We start from the raw sequence: 20,279 nt of genomic DNA, 5'->3' as shown, positions 1-20,279 counted from the left end.
GCGGCCAATCTGAGCATCAACCACGACAATGGCTCAGACAACGCTGGACGACTGGGCGCAGGATACTGTGAACCCAGAAGTTCGCGCTCACGTCTCTAGTCTGATATCTGCTGTACGTACCCCTTCCACTGACACAATGGCTACTGACATACAATCAGCTCGGTGGTATTGGTGATGACGGCACGTATGCACTCGGACACGACGCCCTCCTCTGTCTCAAGGACCTACGGAAATGGCTCAAGTTCGCCGACGGGCAGTACAATCGGCGCGATGTAGCACGATGCATGGCCGAAGCAAACCTCGTAAAGGGCGACTTGCTTGAGATACTGGCCAAGATATCACCAACTGTCATGGAAAGCGCCTGGAAGCACAAGATTGCGGTTGCGACATGTGAGAAAGTATACTCCGAATCTTGAAATTGTACTGACAACCGCAGTGGAACTTCTCGTGCCTTTGACATGGCCTAATGAGATCGATCCCACCGAAGCGACCGTAAACCACCACAGGCATGGGCCTTATATCGGGCTCGCCCAAATTGGCTACAAACGTGCTATTCTGCAATTCGACCGAGACAGAACCCTGCAGACTGCTGTCAAGATCGCGCTCCCTTCCATGGCCGTACCCCTCCGAGAACGCACACCACGAGACGAGGGTATCATCCGAATCGCACTATACTTCATACGCAACATCGCCATGCTCGCGCCCCCGAACAATGCACACATGGACACCGACGAAGCTGAAGTCTCCCGATCTGCAACCATTGATACTTTCCACGAGCAGGACATATTTCAGGTGATTCTGAGTATAGCGTCTAGTATCGGGGAGGACTTTGTCACCCAGGATGTTGTTATTCTCGAAATCTTGTTTTTCCTCCTCAAGGGCATCGATGCTGAGAAGTTGTTCATGGAAGACAAGAAGCTCAACATCAAGAACACGGACGAGCTTAAGGGCTTGATCCAGAAAGAAAAGGCCATGCTTGCAGGCTACGCCCGCAACGCACCAACCCGGCATAACCGATTCGGAACGATGATCTGGATGAAGCGGGACGACGAGAAGGTCACAACTATATCCGGGCAGGACGTGCTAGGGAAGGCTCAGGCTAGCATGCAGAAGATGGATGATACAAAGAAGTGGAATAAACCCCGTCGTCCCGGGAAGAAGCAAGCCGGCGATGAAGAAAGGGAGGAGTTCGATCTCCCGGTACCACTGACCTCTTCTGCGCGGAAACACATCAAAGCGTTCGTCGAGGAGTTCCTGGACTCGTCCTTCAACCCTCTGTTCCTGCATCTGCGGAAAGCTATCGAGCGCGAAACGGAGCGTGTGGAAACACGACACTCCAGGCAGTTCTTCTACCTCGTATCGTGGTTCCTACGAGCAGAGTGCGCACGGCGGCGGACGATGAAGGAGAGGGCCGCAGACCCTAAGAGTCCTGAAGTTCTGTCTGCTGAGGATGAGAGCTACGGACTAGTAGCCGAAGTCATGAATCAGGAGACCTTCATTCTACTCAACCGCTTCATGCAGAAGAGTCAAGATGAGAAGGCATGGCGAGACCTCAACGCCGGGCTTAAGTGCTTCACCCAAATCTTGCTTACCGTGCATGAGATGTCCGAGTCAGGTCTTGAGGAAGACCAAGAGATTGCCGAGAACATCCAGAACCGTATCTTCTATGAAGAATCAACACATGACAGGATAGTCATGATCCTGAGGTCATACAAAGACCAAGGGTTTGGCTATCTTGACGCAGTCACAGAGTTGTCTCACGTATTCTTGCGGATGCTCGAGCGCTATGCGAAGCAGAACGTTGACATGCAAATTCGATCGAAACGTCGAGCCCGAAAGATCAAGAAGAAGAAAGCTGAAAAGCAGGGCGAAGACGGAGAGGAAGAGGGCAACGTCTCTGAGACTGAAGACCTCCAACAAGCCCAAAAGACGGTTTCCGAACGCAAGTTCGATTTCATGAAGTTTTCGGCAAAGTTCGTGAATCAAAGTAGCGTCAACACATTCGTTGCCTTTGCCAAGTACTTCAGCGACCTCGATACCGAGCAGCTCAAGCGCGCACATCGCTTCTTCCATCGTGTCGCTTTCAAGATGGAGCTTGGTGTCCTGCTGTGCAGAGTGGACATCCTGGCGCTTTTCAACAAGATGATGAAAGGTCCAGGTGGTCTTGATCCAGAGTCGCCAGCTTACAGAGAGTGGGATGATTTTGTCAAACACTTCTTCAGGCAGGTTGTAAAGAGAGTACAAGAGAGGCCAGAGCTGGTAGTCGAGATGCTGTTTGACAAGATCCCTGCAACCATCTTCTTCCTTGAGCACGGATATGATCGCGAGATACACACTCGAGCGCCACGAGCTCCGGCAGAGCTTGAGGTCAAACCTGGAATGGAGCTACCTGATCAGATCGGTGTCGCTGTTGGTGTTCTTGTTAATCAGTCAAAGTCGGATGCTCTCCGCTGGGTACGCGATGTGCTTACATCAGCAGCTGAAGAGCGCAAGGCGTGGGAAGAGGCAGCTGAAGCACAAAAGGCATTGGTGGCTGACGTAGAGGAGCGTCCAGAAGGCGAGGCACCTGAGAATTCAGACACTGAAACATCGAAGCCGCCATCGATCTGTAAGTATCCCTCTCACTGTGAGGAAGTCTGCTAACCGAGTCTAGTCATCAAGCACGATACCGAAGAACGTCGCGTCGCTATGTTCAAAGACAACAAATTACGACTGCTCATGAACCTAGTCGGTTTCGAGAGATTAGGAGAACACCACGATCCGGATGCTTCATGGATCATACCTTCATCACTTACTTCAACGCAATTGCAAGAAGCCATCGATCTCATTCGCAAGTATGAGTTCGATCCCCCAACATACGAGGACGGCAAAGCGCCAGAAGACTTGCTTCGTAGCAAGGCTGCAGCAGCTAGACGCTCCACTCGTCGGGCCGAGTTTGACGATGACTCTGACGGCATAGACCGCGACGAGGAAGAGGACCACGGAGAGTACGCCAAGGGTGGTCCCACTGAGAGAGATACAGACGCCCCTCGCAAGACGCTGAAGCGACGACGCCGAAGGAATAGTGCCGTGGAGCTTGACGACGAAGAGAAGGACCGCAGAGCCGAAGCACGTCGCAAGAAGGAAATCGAGAAGCAAGCCAAAGCATTAAGTACCATGTATGTGCATGACTCAGACGACGAGGACTGGGACGCTGAGAAGGATGCCGCTTTCTTCGCGCGAGAACAGGCGATCCGCGAGGAAAACATGAAAGTCTTCAAAAAGTCGCTCGTACTTGGAACCGTGGAGCCAGTCGCATCCAAAAAGCGAAAAGCTGATGCACCGGCCAAGAAGAGCAAGAGGAGAAAGAGTCCACCGAAACGGAAAGCGCCATTCGCCGATAGTGACGACGATATGGAAGATGCAGAGAGCAGCCAAGCTCCTTCCGTGGTTGATGGTCATGAGGAGGGAGATGAGGATGAGGATGAAACTACAGATACGCCACTTTCATCGCAGAACGCTGGTGCAACAGCAGCACTTAGTGACGCGGACACGCCTCGGAAGTCAGCGAGTAATGCTGCGACGAAGAGCACGGATGCTACGATGCCAGACGCAGACACGGACGACGATGAAGATGATGCACCGGTAGCACGTAGACCAGCGGCGGCGCGCAACATGAGGGCTGGCTTTGTCATTGACAGTGACTCGGAGTAAAGGAGACGGGTAATAACATCTTTGGTGTTGTTTGAGGGAATGGTTGCATAGCATAGCATGGTGTCTTAGGTTTGTGCTTTTCAATGTTTGAATACCCATTGTCTTGTTGTCTTAATATCCTCCTTATTTTTTCATGTCGTGGTATCAGTCAGGTGCAGGACAAATTCAGGTTGGTCGAACAGAGGATGCAAACTCAGATGCAGATGTCTGTTGACCAGGGACGCGTGGAGAGTGTCAAGCATATTGGCGGCTTTACGCCAAGAGCCCACACGATTGCAGTTCGGGGGCGTTTGCAGTTGCTCCTTCCTGTCGTTTGGTCACGACTGCATCTTTTCGTTCCATGACGTTGTTCTTAATCCGAGGTGGCTGCTTCGTGCCTTCCTTGTTTACCTCCTCAAGGACAACATCATCCACAACAACAACACTTCCGCGTGTAAGTCTTTCTTCCCCACAAACGCTGCACACCACGCTCCAGCCATGCTAACATATTCAGATCGACACAGATTCGAGCAGATTCGCGCGCGGTGGGAGACGCCTCAGCCAAGTGGAGACGGAGCAGCGGCGATGGTGGGCTGGAGAGAAAAATCGACAACTCACCTCCCAGTGGGTGGCGAGCCTCAAGAAAACAGCAGCAGCAAATTCCGGAGAAAGCTCAGCTATGGCTTCGCTTTCATATCAAATCCTCTCTCGCAGCGAAGGACGACCCCGGGACGTCATCAAGTGAATGTACCGTCATTGGCTGTTACCGAACCATCTGCAACCGACATTACTACAACGAATCCTATATTCGAAGCCGCGCTTTCACCAATGCGTGTTTCTGCGCCATCCAACCACTCCAACGATGCGACCGAAGAGTCCGCAACAGTCCCGTTCAGCAAGACTTTACCCAAAAGCGCAGATACCGATACCACACCGCAGCCACTGCCTCGATCGCGTACGCTGAGCTTCATCCCGCTCCCGGTTAGGGTAGAGCCTCAGTCGTTCGCCGCAGACGTAGAAGGCGCAGTCAAGTCCCATTCTCTCGCGGTAATGCCTCAATCAGAGCCAGACTCGGTACCTTCGAAGATTCCTACTCCCAGTCCGCCATCCCTAGAGCGCCGTCGCTCTAGTCCACGTCAACACGTTCAACAACACGTCTCGTACCGCGCTTCTCAACAGATCAAACACATCGCGACTGCCCACGCGTTGGCAGCCGCAAACAATGGCTCTCCGGTGAAGCATTCCTATCAGTTGCGCTCACGTACGACACCAAATCTCGTCAAAACAGCCAACGGGCCACAGTCGGCGCGATATATGGCTCCCAGGCGGCCAGGACCTAAGATGTCTGTGGTATCACCAGTAGCTCAAAGGCCGCTTCTGCAAGAGAACATACCGACGGAAAGACGTATATCACACAGGCGGTCGCAGATACAAGAGAGGACGCTGAAGAGGGAATCACTTGCAGTGCCCGGTACACTGAACAGTAGAAGGTCGTTTGGTTCGGGACTACAATATTCACAGAGCAGGGAACCTAGCTTCGCGACTCCACCCACAGTAAGGAAGAGGATGAGCTCACAGCTTGCACAGCAGACGCCAGTGACAGTAAAGCGGATACAGTCGGAGGAACAAAAAGATACACCAGCAGCATCACCCTCGATATCGAACTCTGCAGCCGCCCCGCCTCACAACACCGACCTTCCAACACCCGCTCCAGATGCGAACGATAATGTCAGGCCAGCCCTTCCCCGGCTACCCACGGACAGAGAAAAGCAAAGGAAAACGCTAGGAACACCAAATGGTTTGGGCGGCGTCTGGCGATCATCCCATGCTTTGGCGATGACTACACATGAGGTGAGCAGACTTCCACGTTCCCAAACCTTCCATAATTTTGGAAGCCACCTGGAAGTCGCTCCACCAGTACCTCGCATCCCGGAGCAGTACAGGACAGCGTCTTTGTCGGACTTGGTCCAGTCAGTATGCATGGATCCGAAGAGCACTGTCCCGTCTCAACATGTCAGGGTCAGATCAGACGCGAGCTCGTGCGAATTGATACCCGAGGAGACGGACGAAGAAAGACTGAGTGTCACGCCGACATATACACCTTGTCAGCCTGGACGGAGCCTTGTGTCATCAATGAAATTCACCGAATCTAGTTTCAGTCTGGCGGCGTTCCCCCCAGTACCAACCAGAGTCCCGATCAGAGCACCAAACAACGCTGGAAATCTCTGGGCCTATTCTTCCAGCCGCTCGCGGAGTAGACATGGGCAAGAGAGGTCCGACGTTGCTGACAATGAGATCTTGCAGGTTAAAGACTATATGCCGCCGCTTTACTGGGCTGGAAGATTCCAGTCTCGATACGATCAATGGCGTACCGATGCAATGAAAGCTGAACTTGATCCTGCCTATCAAACCTCCGGCCTCTTGGGAGAATGCAAATTGAATCAAGACAAGCTGGCGGCGTGCTACATACTCGGACAACTGCGCGACCTGTGCACTTCCGATCAAGCAGCAGATAGCCTTTGGGTACGTTCTATCTGCGTCATGACTCTGAATCCATTTTGCTGACTACGCCCAGGAGTTCGAGTACAAATACAGGAGAGAGCACAAACTGCTCGGCAATCCGGCAGACCTTCCGCCAATGTCATTCCGTAAGCACGACGACAACACGACTTCTGCAGGAGCTGGAGCCTTTGGACGGGCCGTAAGGAAGCTGACCCCACGCAAGGCTAGCCTGATCAACCTAATGAAGGGCAAGGGCTGGAACAAATCCGACGACTCGACTGAGCGGAACCAAGAGACGTCCTCGGACGGTTCATAATCCTACCATGAGGTTGTGGAAGGTGGACGGCTACGTTACGATCTGGACGAGAATACGGAAGTTGAAGATGAGGTTACAATCATGTGAAACCTGCAAAGAGTAAAAGATGTTACGAGACAGAACGATGGCAAGAAGAAAGCGCGAGAGTTTGAGATACTGTGCATGGCATGAGAACGTCGAGACATCAACTTTGTGATCTGCACGGGAAGCATGCATTGTTAGATATCCACAAAGAGGTAGTAATGTAATTGTTAGTCGACATTACCGCTTGAGTAGAACCGCAACAGTCATTGACTGAGGTGCTGAACGCTCAGAGCATGACATTTGTACAATTGATGAAACGACACGAGATTTGAAGCTTTCTATGGCTTTCACATGCAAATAATCACGAGTCAGTAGGCTCTTGTTTGCCCGCGGTCTGTAACGGCTTATCCGATAGGCTTGGGCTTAGCAATCCGAGATCGAGACGCTCTTGGAAATTGCTTCGAATTGTTGGAAGATCGAACGATGAGGTCTCCCAACAATTCGAAGTGATTTTCAAGAGCAGCTCGTCCCCGGGCCGCTAAGCCCAAGCCTATCGACTAGGCCCAGGACCAGACGTATGTATACATAGTGCTATGATCAGGCCTCATATTCTCCCACATGATATGCGCCGTGACGCATCATGTTCACCACATCTGTGCCTCTACTCCTTCTTCGCAGGCTTAGGTGAAAGCTCCTCAACGATGTTGTTGGGGTCTTTCCACGCCAACGCAACGTACTTGGTGTGGCTTCCCCGTGCGAAGACCTCTCCCTTGTTGTTGCTGAAGTTGATGGACGTGAAAGCGAGTGTTTTTCCGACTGGAGTTATGTAATCAGCGACTGAGTATCTCGAGCAAGGCAAGGCATGCCACTATGATGGACTTACACTTGTCACACGTCACCTCGGCCTTGATCAAGTCGCCGATCTTGCCGCCGGAGGAGAGGTAGGTTACGTTTAGGTCGGTGGATACGCCGGTTGCGAAGAGCCCGCGGGAGGCTACTGCTAGGGAGCCGCCGAGGTCGACTGGGGGTTCGTTAGATACTGGTGTTTGAGTGGGGGTTTTGGGAGGGACGGCTTACCCATGCTAGCTATTGTGCCGCCGTGGAGGATATTAAGGCGATTCTACATTAGGTGAGTTTCAAGAACATGGTAGGAGACGATAGGTGGGATAGCACGAACCGTATGCTCTTTCTGGATGTCGAGCTCGAACTTGACGCGTCCTGGGACTGCTGAGGTCACTCGGAGCTAGAATTGGTGTTAGCACGACAACGTACCAGAGATATGAACTCTCATAACCTACACCGTCTAGTAGTCTTTCATGTCGCTCTTATTAGCTTCGTCTATACATGCTTAGGTGTTGGCGGTACCTTGGCTCCAGGCCTGAGTTCGCTCGGAATGACTCCCAGACCTAGCGACACGTTAGAAAACCCACAAGGTTGGTCAATGACATGGTTGGTTAACTCACAGATCTCACAAACTTCAGCGCCGGCATGATTGATGCTCACCCCGCGATGTGCGAAGAGTGATGTCGTTGTTCCGCTCGGCAGTTGCCCACGTACCTCGGAAGCTAGACCAGGGTGGAGCGGAATTTGTGGGGTGAGCTTTCCGCTCGCTCGGCGCGTCATCAACTTTCTTTGGCGATTGGCGACCTGCGACTTCCACTTGCGCGACCCACGCGTCGCTACCGCCCAAACTCGTGGACCCTTTCTCTCTGTCTTTCGCGCTTAAGCCTAAGAGGTCTTTTTGCGTACTTTAGTTATATATATTAAAAGAGAAAATATTTAGTAATAGTAGTTTACTAGACTATTTATCTAAAGTAGTTATTTTTATATATACTTATAGTAGCTAAAAATAACTTTATAATAAATGCGTAATAAGTTATTATAATAAGTTAGTATAATAAGTTTTATAATAGCTTATATAGAACTAGAGTTAAAGCTTAACTAGTAAGTTTATAAAATACACGTCTACTACTTTTTTTTAAACTTTTTATTATAATAATAAATAACTAGATTATTATAATAATAAACACTTAGTTTATTATCTATTAACTTTTTAGCTTCTCTAATAATTTTATAGTATTATTCTTATATTTATATTTTAATTCTTTACTATAGTATAAGATTTTTTACTACTTACTTACTTTCTTTAAAGTAATACTTAAAGAATTAGAAATAAAAAAAGTATAGCTACTTTATTAAGATATAAAAGTAGCTAAAATAATTTTATATATATTTAAGTAGCTTAATAATAGTATATAATTAGTTTATACTTTAAAGTAGAGTTTCTAATATTATAGTACTAAGTTATTTCTACTTTTATATATAAAAGGTAGCTATAATTAAAGCGCTACTTTTTTAACTTACTACTAAGTAGTAGCTAATAAATTCTAAAAGAAAGTTCTTAAGAAGAGTATAGTAGTAAAAAGTAAGCTTAGTAAATATACTACTTACTAAGTTTAGTATATAACTAGTTTAAGATAGTTAAAGTAGTTAAAGCTAGCGTTATAAGTTAGTTTTAGACTTTTATAATATTTACTATTTATATAGAAGAGTAGCGTTATAGGAGGAAAAAATCTACTTCTAGACTAGCGCCTTAGCAAATAAAACTAGGTTTACATTAATATGGACCCTTTCTCTCCGAACATGATAATACGGTGGTAGACCGACATCCTCCTCTCCACATCCCCCACGATGTCGGCTTCATCTTCATCTCAGGCGCTGGAATATCTCGAGGGTCTGCCTGTCGCGACACACCGGCGGCTGTATGAGCAGCCTTCCACCGTGTTGGCGGTGCTCCGCTGCATGCTTCCGCATCTTGGTGAGTGCATTTATTACGTCCGCGATCCTGTCGCTAACGGAGCCACAGCCAAATCCATAGTCTTTGCGATGCTCTACAGACCCTCATCCTTCCCCGTAGCCGACATGGACGCCTGGTTCAAGCCTTCCGCTAGGAAAGAGAAGGAACAGGCTCTCTTTACCCTCGAACGCCTACACATCATTGCCCCTGCTAAACAGGACGACGGTACCTTCTCGTGGACACTCAGCAAAGACTTTCAAGGCAGCCTGCGAAACGCCCTCGAGGGCTCCGGTACCCACCGCTCGTTCGGTGTGCCGGCGACCAGAGAAGAGAGCGGCGGAAAGCGGTTAAGCATCGACTTCCTCGATGAATACTCGCGATCGCAATGGGAGGGTATACTCTACTACTTGGTGAGCGGCGCGGCTGGACTTAGCAGAGACAGCATCGAGAGAGCAGAAGTCGGTCCTGGAACGAAGAAGCTGCTACATACCGGTGACCTTGTGAGGACCGTACATGGAAGTCCAAGGATTACCAAAGACGGCTTCTCTTTTGTGCTGCAAGAGACGAACGCCCAAGTCTGGAGTCTGCTCATCGTCTACCTGAAAATGACCAACGAAGTAAGTATTGAACCCCACGAACCCTGCGACGACTGTCCTCTTCGAGATCAGCCGGCGCCAACTTACACCGAATCTGACCTCGACCCCCAGCTCGGCATGTCCGAAACCGAAGTGTTATCCTTCCTCTTCATGCTTGGTTCTCTAGAACTAGGCCAAGACTATTCCACATCCACGCTCTCGCCCACCCAATCCCAGATGCTCGAGGACCTCTCCTCCATGGGCCTTGTCTACCGCTCGGACAAGAACGCGCGAACCTTCTACCCCACGCGCCTCGCCACAACCCTGACCTCAGATTCCGGCAGCGCCATGTCCGCCTCCTCCAACGACATCGCCCAAGCCTCCCAAGGCAACGCCGGCCCCTCGGCATCCGCAAATAAGGGCTTCATCATCATCGAAACAAACTATCGCCTCTACGCTTACACAAACAGCCTCATCCAAATCGCCATCTTATCCCTCTTCACCAAACTCCAACATCGCTTCCCCAACCTCGTCTCCGGCAAACTCACCAAAGAATCCGTCCACAAAGCCGTTCAATCGGGCATCACGTCGAGCCAAATCATCTCCTATCTGACGACCTACGCGCATCCTCAGATGCAGAAGACTATTCCCTACATCCCGCCTACGGTCATGGATCAGATCCGGCTTTGGGAATACGAAGGCGAGCGTGTGGAGACTACGACGGGGTACTTGATGCGCGAATTTGGCTCCGAGTCAGAGTACAGGGATGTGCTGGGGTATGCGGGTGCGCTGGGTGTGCTGGTGTGGCAGAACGACGCGAATCGCTGTTTCTTTGTCAGTCAGGTGGAGCAGATTAGTGCGTATCTTAAGAAGAAGAAGGAGACTAGGGATATTGCTCGGGGACGGTAGATTTAATCCCGGGTCACGAGTTTCATTGCGGATGGCTGAGGTGTATGCATGGAGGGCTTGGATATTCAAGGCTACTCTGGGCTAGTCGCATTGGCATGGGCGTTTTGGGGGACAAGCATTGGCGTTTAGTGGGGGAACGTTTGTATAACGATAGAGGAGATAGTTTTGTTTGATGGGTTTAGGATTAAAGATGCTTGCATCTTCTGATCCCAATGCTCTGTCCGAGTGTTCACTAGGTGTTCGGTTCCATTAGATGCCGATGGTGTGTCTTCACCACTAGGTTTGTCAAGTTGAGAGATATCCGGCGAAGTGCTATCCCTCAACTTGACAAATCTAGTGGTGAAGGCACACCGTCGGCATCTAATGGAACCGGAAACCGATTGGACACTCGGACATGGCTACTCATCGCCACTGTCATCCCCCAAATGCTCTCTCTCTCTCTCTGTTCTTCTCACAGGTGACAGCCAAAGCAAATGTGACAAGACCAGACAACAAGCGCAAAGCAGAACTCCTACCCACCCAGCACTTCATACAATAAAATAGCTGAACACCCTGGAGCCTACGTTAATCTTAGGCCGCCTGGTTTGCATGTTTTTATCTTAATGTAGGCTCTAGGGTGTTTAATTTTTTCCTAGGCTGATGTGCCAGTCTATTACACACTTAGGGGACAGGGATTAGCATTCAGTGGTGTAAACATAGATGAGATGGTTTTGTCCGATGGGTCTTAACACGGAAGATAGCTAGGTCTTCTAATTTCAATGCTATACCCGAGTATTTACTACGAGTAGACTGCGTTGAAGCTGATAACTTCGCACGACCCAATCCACTTGGTTGCTTGGGTGAGCAACCACGTGGATTGACTCGTACGATGGTATAGGGTCAATCCCCATGAGCTCCGTCCCAGTCTGCTCGAGGTGGACGCTTGTGACGGTTCCGATGACAAAATGACCATTTGAAACATGTGAATGATCAAATGATCATTTTGTCATCAGAATCGTCACAGGCGTCCACCTAGTCAATACTCGGATATGGCATACCCATGCCACTTCTATCCTCCCAAAACTCTTTCTTCCTTTCTCATAAAAAGAAAACGCTACAGCGAATGTTGAAGACACCAGCAGAAGTAAAAGCAGAACTCCTCCCCACCCACCCCGTCTATCACAAACTCCAGAGAACCAAAAAGCCATCCAACTCCATATATGTTGTCGAAATGAAAGACATTCACCACCCAAACTTCTCAACCTGAACATCGACATGCCTCCCGCTCCAAATCAACTCCGCACACGTATTCCTTACATCCCTGACCAAGCCATCCGGTCCACTAACCACAACACCACTCCTCGCATTCCCATTTACATCCTCCTCTTCAACCCACTCTTTCACAATCCCCCCAGCATCCGGTCGCCCGGCAAGTGTCGTCGGCGGCGTGATGAGCACATCTAAACCCCAATCTTCTAACTCTTTTAATTTATCCTCTGGGATCCAGAGACGGTGATCGAGTGAATGCGTTATCCATAGTAACTTTACTTTTCTCTGGGATCGGAGTGTGGATTCGGGGTCGGTGGGCGGGGGTTGCAAAAGGGCGTAGAGGAGGGGGTAGGCGACTGCTATGCCGGATCCGCCTGCGATGAGTATGACTGTTGAAGAGGATTCTAGAAGGTCGAGGGCGTGGGATGAGCCGTAGGGGCCGTCGAGGCGGATGCGGAGTTGTGTTGTTGGGTTTGGGGAGGCGCGGGCGTGGCGGAGGAGGGAGTGTGTGAAACCTGGTTCGGATTGGGCGCGGATGAGGAGGGAGAACCAGGCGTGTTTTCCTTGGCCGTCTTGCGTTGATGTTGTCGGGGCAGCGGAGAAGATGGTGAACGGGTGGGATTGGATGCCGTGTTTGCGGGAGAGAGATGGGACTGAGATGAAGATGTGTTCGTTTGGTTTCCAGCCTTGTGTCATGTTCTTGGCTAGTACCGCGGATTTCTTCGTGTCGACTTCCCAGTTTGCTGAAAGCAGCAGGGTCTCGTCGTCTTCCAGGATTTCTAGTGTTGCGGGGTGGGTACTGGACTTCAGCCACATACGGTAGACTAGTCGATCGACGAGGAAGATGGCGAGGGAGATGCCGACGTACGGCCGTGAGGTGTGGTGATGAAACCATAGGAACACCAATCCAGCGACTTGAAGTACGATGTGTAGGCCTAGGAAGATCTCGTACCACCGCTTTCGGAAGCTTCCCAGGCTGGTGAAGTAGATCAACTCATACGCAATCAGCGCGGCTAGACCCAACAGCACAACGCGATTGAATATGAATCTCGCCAGCGTAAACCCCAGATGCCTCAACATGCCATACCACACAGCCACCATACCGAGAAAGTGCAGGAACGCTTCCAGACATACGAGCTCTCCTACCCTCCTATGGAAGATGTTCAGACTCTCATACGAATATCCCGTCAACAGCTTTATCGGCTGGTTCTTCGCAGCGAGGAGATAAAGCAGGGGTAGATTCGTGATGAAGATGATTCCGCAGCGGTCGGCGAAGACAAAGAGGTACATGAAGGAGAGCGGCATGCGGTATAAGTTGTAGAAAATATTGAGGCCGATCCAAGCGAGGACGAGCAGCGAGACGGCGTTTGTAGGCAGTGTTTTGTTGACGACAGGTATAGGTCGAGGTTGGTATCGCAGCGCAGACTTGAGTATGTAGTGAGGACGCCATACTACAGATCTCGTCACGCGTCGGGGTCGCTGCGAAGGAAGGAGAGGGCTCGTTTCATCGGCATCGTGTATTTTCTTCGCGGCGGTGGTGTCGGGGGGCGTCGCATTCCCTTCAATAGTACTACTCGAGCTACTCCAGACCTCTGCCTCTTCTTCATGCGCCGTCTCATCATCCTCCTTCGTTGTACTGACTATGCGCCTCTTCCGCCGGTGCAGCACGATCTTCTCGGACCAATGCCACACAGTGAAAACCAGCAGCACGCCCAACAGCACCAAGTTGTATGTGTTCAGAAACCTCCGGCTGAACAATATGGCTTCGACGAGTTTGCGGAACCGCGGGTCTTTGCCAGGGTCATCCGGATCGACAAGGTCGCCTCCGCCAGCGGCTTTGAAGGCGTCGTAGTCGTGCGCCCACCAGGGGGCTTCAGTCGATGCTGTTGCGGTCAGAGCGAAGCGGAGGGCGTCGCGTAACCATGGCGGTGTCGCTTCCATGGTGAGAGTTGGGCATGTGGAGAGGAGGATGTCTGGGAGAGTAGCGGCATGTCAGATGGAGTAGTGTTCCAGAGTTTCCCCACATGTACTCGCGTCATCTCACGCGCGTGCGTGCGCGGGTTGTCAGGTGCGGCCGATAAGCTTATCGGGTGCTGCCGAGGCGCGCGTAGCTTCATTGAGATGCGATGCCATTCCATGCCGAAAGTGATGGAATTGGAATCGCGATTCTCTAGTACGCTACCAGAATGATATCGAAGAATTAGCGCGTTGTACAGCCCATCTTTGAGTGCTAGACTAAGCTTGGTATTCTGCGTCACACAGCTCCTCTTAGAAACCGCATGCACTAACAGATATATTCAAGGCGAATTCATTCATCCGCTCCCTTTGATCTTCCCTACTAACATCTATTTGTTCGTCCACTTGGCCTGCTCCTTCGCCGCAAAAGCAGCCATACCAATCTTCTGATCCTGACTTCCAAACAGACCATGGAACACTCTCCTCTCATACTCCACACCCTCCCTAATACCGAGCTCCTGGCTCTTGTTCACAACCTCCTTGGCTGCCTTGACAGCAATCTGGCTGTACCCCGCAATCTTCTCCGCCGTCTTGATAGCGCCGCTAACACACTCCTCGGGTGTCTCGAACACTTTTGCGACAAGACCCCAGTCGCTTGCTTGTTGCGCGGTGATGTTGTCGCCAGTGAGGATGACCTCCATGGCTCTTGACTTTCCAATTGCCTTGGTCAGACGCTGCGAGCCACCTGCACCGGGTATGACGCCTAGCTTGATCTCGGGCTGTCCGAACACGGCCTTGGGCCCCGCGTACATGATGTCTCCCATCATGGCGAGCTCACAGCCTCCACCTAGCGCGTATCCGTTGACGGCTGTGATGAGCGGCTTCTTGAGGAATGTGATGAGGTCGGACCAGGACTCTATGAAGTCTTTGCCGTATGCGTCGCTGAAGGTAAGGTCCTTCATCTCCTTGATGTCGGCACCGGCTGCGAATGCCTTTTCCGAACCGGTGAGGACGATAGCGCCGATGGATTTTGAGGCTTGGAAGTCGCGGAGGGCTTGGTTGATCTCGAGGATGAGGGGGGTGGAGAGGGCGTTGAGGGCTTTGGGACGGTTGATCTGGACTTGAGGTTGTTAGTCCAAAAACATCTCTCTAGGAGTATATGATGGTAGTTGAATAGAAGATGGCAACATACTCAAACCAACACCAGGTCTGGCCACCGATACAAGCAAATGCTCGAATGACCTCTCTGTCGCATATCCCCTCGCCAGTCTAGGTAGACCCGTTGACCGGAATTGAGAGGCCACTCTCGGTGTTGATCGTAACGCCTGCATCTTGTGTGTGTAGAATTGAGCTTCGACTACGAGTCCAGCTCAGGCAACATGTGTTTACATTGAAAGAGAGCAGGTGAGCTCAGAGCTCTAACAAGTGGGTAGCATCGGCACCTCGGTAAAGCGCGCCCGCCAAAAGATGCCCGTACCAACATCCCACTTCGACGCGACTAGCGGCACTCGCTGCCTTGGTCCTAGCGCGTTCTGGGCGGGCGCCGGCGATCTAAGCCCCAGCCTTGCGACGCATCTCAACTTTTTGACACGATTCCCTCAACAAGCCGTCGCCTCCGCATTCACCCACCCACGCCTTCCTACGCGGCGCACCCACTTCACCCCTCCGCCATCACCACACACCCTCCCACGCCCGCCGCGACGCAACCATGGACTCGCCCGAGCCAGATACCCCTTTCAGCGCCGTCACAGCACAAACAACCAAGTACGGGCGCCTGTTCCAGACGTACCTCGACAAGTCAACGCCCTACACACCCTACCGATGGGGCGGCACAGCGACGCTCTTCCTGCTCTTCGGCCTGCGCATCTTCTTCGCACAGGGCTGGTACATCGTCGCATACTCGCTCGGCATCTACCTGCTCAACCTCTTCCTCGCCTTCCTATCCCCCAAATTCGACCCCGCGCTCGAGCAAGATGAGGGCATGGAGGACGGCAATGCGAGTGGCCTGCCCACCAAGGAGGACCAGGAGTTTAGGCCGTTTGTTCGCAGGCTGCCCGAGTTCAAGTTCTGGTACTCGACTACCAAGGCGATTGCTATTGGCTTCTTCTGCAGCTGGTTTGAGATTTTCAACTTGCCCGTCTTCTGGCCTGTGTTGGTCGTTTACTGGTTGATTCTTTTTGGCTTGACGAGTAAGTTGATGCTGGGATGTGCGCATGAGTTCATGGCTGACATTGGTGTAGTGCGACGACAGATTCAACACATGATCAAGTACCGCTACGTCCCTTTCACCGTCGGAAAGACTCGGTACCAGAACGCCAACTAAGTCGGATCGATCGATCGACTGACCATCTGCTTTCACTTCGTCGGATAACGGTCTGGAACTTTGGGCAGGTTGCCATCAACGGCTGTTTTTGGGCATGGGCGTCTTTTTCCGGTCCGCGATAGACTTCGAGCTTCATACTGCGCAACTCGGGGTTGCTCTAGGGAGGGGGTGCTGCCACGATAACGCGTTGGATGTTATATCATGTGTACACGTAGCAGGAAAGCCATGAAGCTTATATCTTTAATATCAGGACAATGTACTATGTACGCATGCACAGGTGAATACATGTGCAAAGAGAGGATTCTAGGTATCTGGCAACAACTACTGATGTGGAAAACAGCTTCGGGAAAAGGAAAAGAACGACAAGCAGCCACCATGCTAAAACACGAGACAACAAGAAAGAGGAGAAGAAACCCCTACTCCATACGCAAAGCAGGAGCCTCAAGCTTCAACTCTGCCAAACTCGCCTTCCGCAACCCCACCTTGACATCCTCGCGCTCAATCCCCACTTCCTTTGTGCAAATCCACGTAGAAGCATACATATTAACCCTACAATCATCAGTTAGTTAAGTACGTCTTCAGGACATCCAAAGGGGATGAAACATACCGATCAATACAGCTTCCCGGCACCCTAACAGCCACCCTCTTAACCGCAAACCCACACTCGCCAAACACCTTGATATACCACGGTTCCAAGCCCGCAGACCGGAGCATAACCCGCCCTTTTACCTTCAACGCGCGGTTCAGCGCCCGGATCTGTTTGAGCGCTTGTTGGCCGCTTGGTGGGAACCAATCCATGCTATCCATCACGACGACAATGGTCAGTGTACCAGGTCGCATTCTAGCGATGACTTCGGAGATCTCATCTGTGTGGATGCGGAGACCGTTGAAGGCATTGGGTTTACTGAGTTTAACATGTGATTTCGGGGAGAGGTATGTGGGGTGGGAGGTTGGTGTGTAGTGGCCCAGGAGGGTGAGGAGGTAGTAGTGGTTTGAGGTGGAGAGCAGCGTGGTGTTGATGACGGGCTCGAAAGTGTTGAGCACGTATTCGTAAATCGCATTTCCAGAACTCGACTTTAGCGCGTCGTCGGACGGCTCTTCGTGGAACGCCATGTAGTCTGCTGCTGCATCTGACTTGGGCACCGAAGGTGTCTTTGTCTCGTCAAAGTCGTCGGTTTTCTTGAAATCCGCTTCGATGACGGCGCGTTGGGCGGGGGGCACGCCGAGCGCTTTCCAAAGCCACTTCTCGTTGCCGAGGATGGCCCAGGTGAGGATCTTGGAGTGCAGCACGGTCTTGATGGAGCGTTGCCAGATTTCTCGTTGTTCGTTCAGGGTGGAGGCTGTGCAGAGTTTTTGCACGTCCGAGGTCATGCCTAGGAGGTGGAAGAGCCAGCCTGCGATGGAGAGGGCGTTGCCCGAGCCGCCGGAGTAGTAAAGACCTTTTGACGAGGAGGAGGAGAACACGGAGGGCCCGTTGTGCAGCCAGAATTGGAAGGCTTCGGATGAGAGGTGCGGGCTGAGCTTCTGGATCAGGAGGTTGTGGAAGTCGGGGTGCTTGCCTTCGCCGAAGAGCTTCCAGACGTCTTGGTAGGGGAGCGCAGTGAAGGCGGCGACTTTGAGCTCAAGAAGGTGGTTTTGAGATGGGTTGAGGTCGACGGCGTGGACACGGCGGCAGTTTTCGAGACAAAAGGCGAGGATGTTGTCGCCGGCTGAGCCGATTGCTAGGACGACGTCGTTGGAGGTTGGTTTAAGGAGGCGCATGTCTGCTACGTCGTCTTCCCAGGTAAATGCGTAGATGTATGAGTCGTTGAAGCGAGTGTGCTATTAAGCTGTTAGCACGAATAGTAAGATGTCTTAGCACCGCGTTGGCAAAGCATAGCAAGGGAGCTACATACTAGTAATAAGTTAGCAAGATATCTTAAGAGCTATTCGTGACGGCTAACTAACCCTTGGGCAGAGAGGAGTCGTAGTGGATGCGCCAGTGATGGTTCTGGTACCATGTTGCCGGGAGAGGGAGGCTGGATTGTAGGTTCACCACTGCCGACTCGTAGGCCTTTGAGTGGACTTCGACGTCAGTCTGTGTAGCTCCTGTCTGGAGGTCGAGAGCCGTGAGGTAGGGCGATTCGGTGGCGGCGGCATCAATCTCAGCAAGCTTCTGGGTAGAAGCGCCGTGATCTTTCGAGCAACCGAGCCAGATGAAGTAGGGGAGCTTAATACCAGTGCCGAAGAAGTTGTTGCGAGCGTTGATACTAAGGACTGTACCAAAGCGGTACTCCAGGTAGTCCTACGAGTTATTAGAAGCTATGCTTATTTGATGTGGATTTGACATACCCGTCGTGCAGGCTCGAGATTGACACGGTCAATCTCAAACCACGTCCGCCAGAACACACGTGAGATCCACATGCAGTGACGATCAATAGCACCACCCATGTAGTTCCTACCCATGAAGTCGACCTGGTTCTGTACGTAAAAGTCGACGACACCGATAACACCGTTGGGGCTCATCAGGCTATCGATTGAGTCGATGACAGGGTAGAACTCGGGGATCATGCTGAGAGCATAGCTCATAGTGACAAGCTCAGCACCACCTGCATCCGCATTCTCGTCGAGGTCGCGAACGGTTTGTTCTTTGGAGATCATCTCCTTGCGTTCGTATGCTTGCGGTTCGTGTTCGTGGAGGCGGAAGGCGCGCGCATCCTGGCAGATAACCTTGACGTTTGTCCAACCGAGACGGGCGAACCTTTTCCGGGCCATCTCACAGAGGGAGGGGGAGAGGTCGACGACATCTGCGTGTGTCAGGAAAGCTTTATGGGCTGATTCCTTCTGACTTACAAACTGCGCGAAAGAAGCTTGCCACGGGAACGAATGTGTTCATCTGTTCAACACTGAGAATCTGTTAGCAAGGTAGTCTTAGTGTTGGCTACTGCATACTTACTTGTGACCAGTTCCTCCGCCAATCTGCGATCATTAGCACATCGACCATAATCCAAGCCTACTGTCACGTACATCAACCCAGACTGGTCGTTGCGAGATTAGGCCCGCTTCGGTACGGTGCTTGAGCTGCGCAGCGACCAGTCCCAGCATATCCTCACGACCTCGAAGAAGCTTGAGTCGGGTAGCGTCGTAGACGTCGGCTTGAGCTTTGTAGAAGCTTTCCTATTCATTTGGTCAGACAGATTCCAAGTTTTGTCCCTTCTTCAAACGCACCAAAGCATCTTGTTGGCTTCCAGATCCGTCTCCAGTATGAGGCTTCAAAAAGCACCCATAGATGAACTTGAGGTATGCTTCGAACGTGCTCGGCGCCTGATCTTTGCTCTTCGGTCTGAACGCCAGAGCAAACACAACCGTAAGGAACACACCAACGAGGCACAGCGTAACCGTAAGCTGGTGAAACGGGTCACTTGGAACAAAACTTGAGAGAGCCTGCATAGCTGCGACTTCACAACAAGACAGTAGAAGCAATGATCAAGAGAGGAGAGGGAGGAACGACAACAAAACAAAAGAAACCCCACAAACACCATGGAGGGGTTATATGAGCCCTCATTCCGAGTCCCTCCAACATCATTCCGACTTCGGTTCGGTCATCATACATACCCGCATGCCCAATAGACAAGGTCACCCCGCTGCGCAGCCTGGCGTATGGCTTCGTCCTCGTGTCTCGCGTCACCTACGAGCCAATGACCCTCACCACATGTTCTGAAGATCGCTCAAACAGCGCCCAGACAGCCTACCAGAGAAACCTACCTTCCTTACTCTCAGCATTACGGAACTGCCCTGAGTAGACTACCGCACCACCGCTAGAGGCGGCTATGCAGGGTCCTAATAGAACCGAAAGTATCTCCAGATCTTGAATAGCAAGAGTCTAGAGAGGGAACGAAGACGTCAGTTCGACCTATCGGGTGGTGGTGTTGTTGCGCGTGGGTGAGACGTGCCTGGCATGTTGGTGTTGAGACGGGG

The 20,279-nt window shown here is 51.5% G+C and overlaps 8 protein-coding genes across 8 annotated transcripts; 4 read left to right on the top strand and 4 right to left on the bottom strand.

Moving 5' to 3' along the window:
• Positions 1–28: 28 nt before the first annotated feature.
• Positions 29–3,693, top strand: TOF1 (Topoisomerase 1-associated factor 1; the record flags this gene model as incomplete). The annotated part of the gene is made up of 4 exons (XM_049395470.1): positions 29–112; positions 159–390; positions 437–2,608; positions 2,654–3,693. The coding sequence occupies 4 exons, from the start codon at positions 29–31 to the stop codon at positions 3,691–3,693; spliced, it is 3,528 nt and encodes a 1,175-aa protein (XP_049259334.1).
• A 2,112-nt stretch (positions 3,694–5,805) lies between these two features.
• Positions 5,806–6,490, top strand: J4E88_001801 (uncharacterized protein; the record flags this gene model as incomplete). The annotated part of the gene is made up of 2 exons (XM_049395469.1): positions 5,806–6,195; positions 6,248–6,490. 2 exons carry the CDS (start codon positions 5,806–5,808, stop codon positions 6,488–6,490), a joined length of 633 nt encoding a protein of 210 aa, XP_049259333.1.
• A 685-nt stretch (positions 6,491–7,175) lies between these two features.
• On the bottom strand, positions 7,176–7,595 carry J4E88_001800 (uncharacterized protein; the record flags this gene model as incomplete). Its single annotated transcript, XM_049395468.1, has 3 exons — positions 7,176–7,330; positions 7,398–7,535; positions 7,592–7,595. 3 exons carry the CDS (start codon positions 7,593–7,595, stop codon positions 7,176–7,178), a joined length of 297 nt encoding a protein of 98 aa, XP_049259332.1.
• Positions 7,596–9,205: 1,610 nt separating this feature from the next.
• Positions 9,206–10,795, top strand: J4E88_001799 (uncharacterized protein; the record flags this gene model as incomplete). The annotated part of the gene is made up of 3 exons (XM_049395467.1): positions 9,206–9,332; positions 9,381–9,928; positions 10,019–10,795. 3 exons carry the CDS (start codon positions 9,206–9,208, stop codon positions 10,793–10,795), a joined length of 1,452 nt encoding a protein of 483 aa, XP_049259331.1.
• Positions 10,796–12,016: 1,221 nt separating this feature from the next.
• Positions 12,017–13,984, bottom strand: J4E88_001798 (uncharacterized protein; the record flags this gene model as incomplete). Its single annotated transcript, XM_049395466.1, has 1 exon — positions 12,017–13,984. The coding sequence occupies one exon, from the start codon at positions 13,982–13,984 to the stop codon at positions 12,017–12,019; it is 1,968 nt and encodes a 655-aa protein (XP_049259330.1).
• A 404-nt stretch (positions 13,985–14,388) lies between these two features.
• Positions 14,389–15,330, bottom strand: ECHS1 (putative enoyl-CoA hydratase, mitochondrial; the record flags this gene model as incomplete). The annotated part of the gene is made up of 2 exons (XM_049395465.1): positions 14,389–15,119; positions 15,192–15,330. 2 exons carry the CDS (start codon positions 15,328–15,330, stop codon positions 14,389–14,391), a joined length of 870 nt encoding a protein of 289 aa, XP_049259329.1.
• A 377-nt stretch (positions 15,331–15,707) lies between these two features.
• On the top strand, positions 15,708–16,322 carry J4E88_001796 (uncharacterized protein; the record flags this gene model as incomplete). Its single annotated transcript, XM_049395464.1, has 2 exons — positions 15,708–16,188; positions 16,240–16,322. The coding sequence occupies 2 exons, from the start codon at positions 15,708–15,710 to the stop codon at positions 16,320–16,322; spliced, it is 564 nt and encodes a 187-aa protein (XP_049259328.1).
• A 416-nt stretch (positions 16,323–16,738) lies between these two features.
• J4E88_001795 (uncharacterized protein) lies at positions 16,739–19,751 on the bottom strand (the record flags this gene model as incomplete). Its single annotated transcript, XM_049395463.1, has 8 exons — positions 16,739–16,871; positions 16,930–18,143; positions 18,358–18,606; positions 18,654–19,108; positions 19,155–19,207; positions 19,258–19,280; positions 19,329–19,478; positions 19,530–19,751. 8 exons carry the CDS (start codon positions 19,749–19,751, stop codon positions 16,739–16,741), a joined length of 2,499 nt encoding a protein of 832 aa, XP_049259327.1.
• Between the last annotated feature and the right edge of the window lie 528 nt (positions 19,752–20,279).

Source organism: Alternaria novae-zelandiae (genome assembly GCF_023758075.1).
Source record: "Alternaria novae-zelandiae strain BMP 2774 chromosome Unknown scaffold_2, whole genome shotgun sequence".
Lineage (NCBI taxonomy): Eukaryota > Fungi > Ascomycota > Dothideomycetes > Pleosporales > Pleosporaceae > Alternaria > Alternaria novae-zelandiae.
Note: the sequence above shows the minus strand (reverse complement) of the source record. Positions and strands in the feature narration are given on the sequence as shown.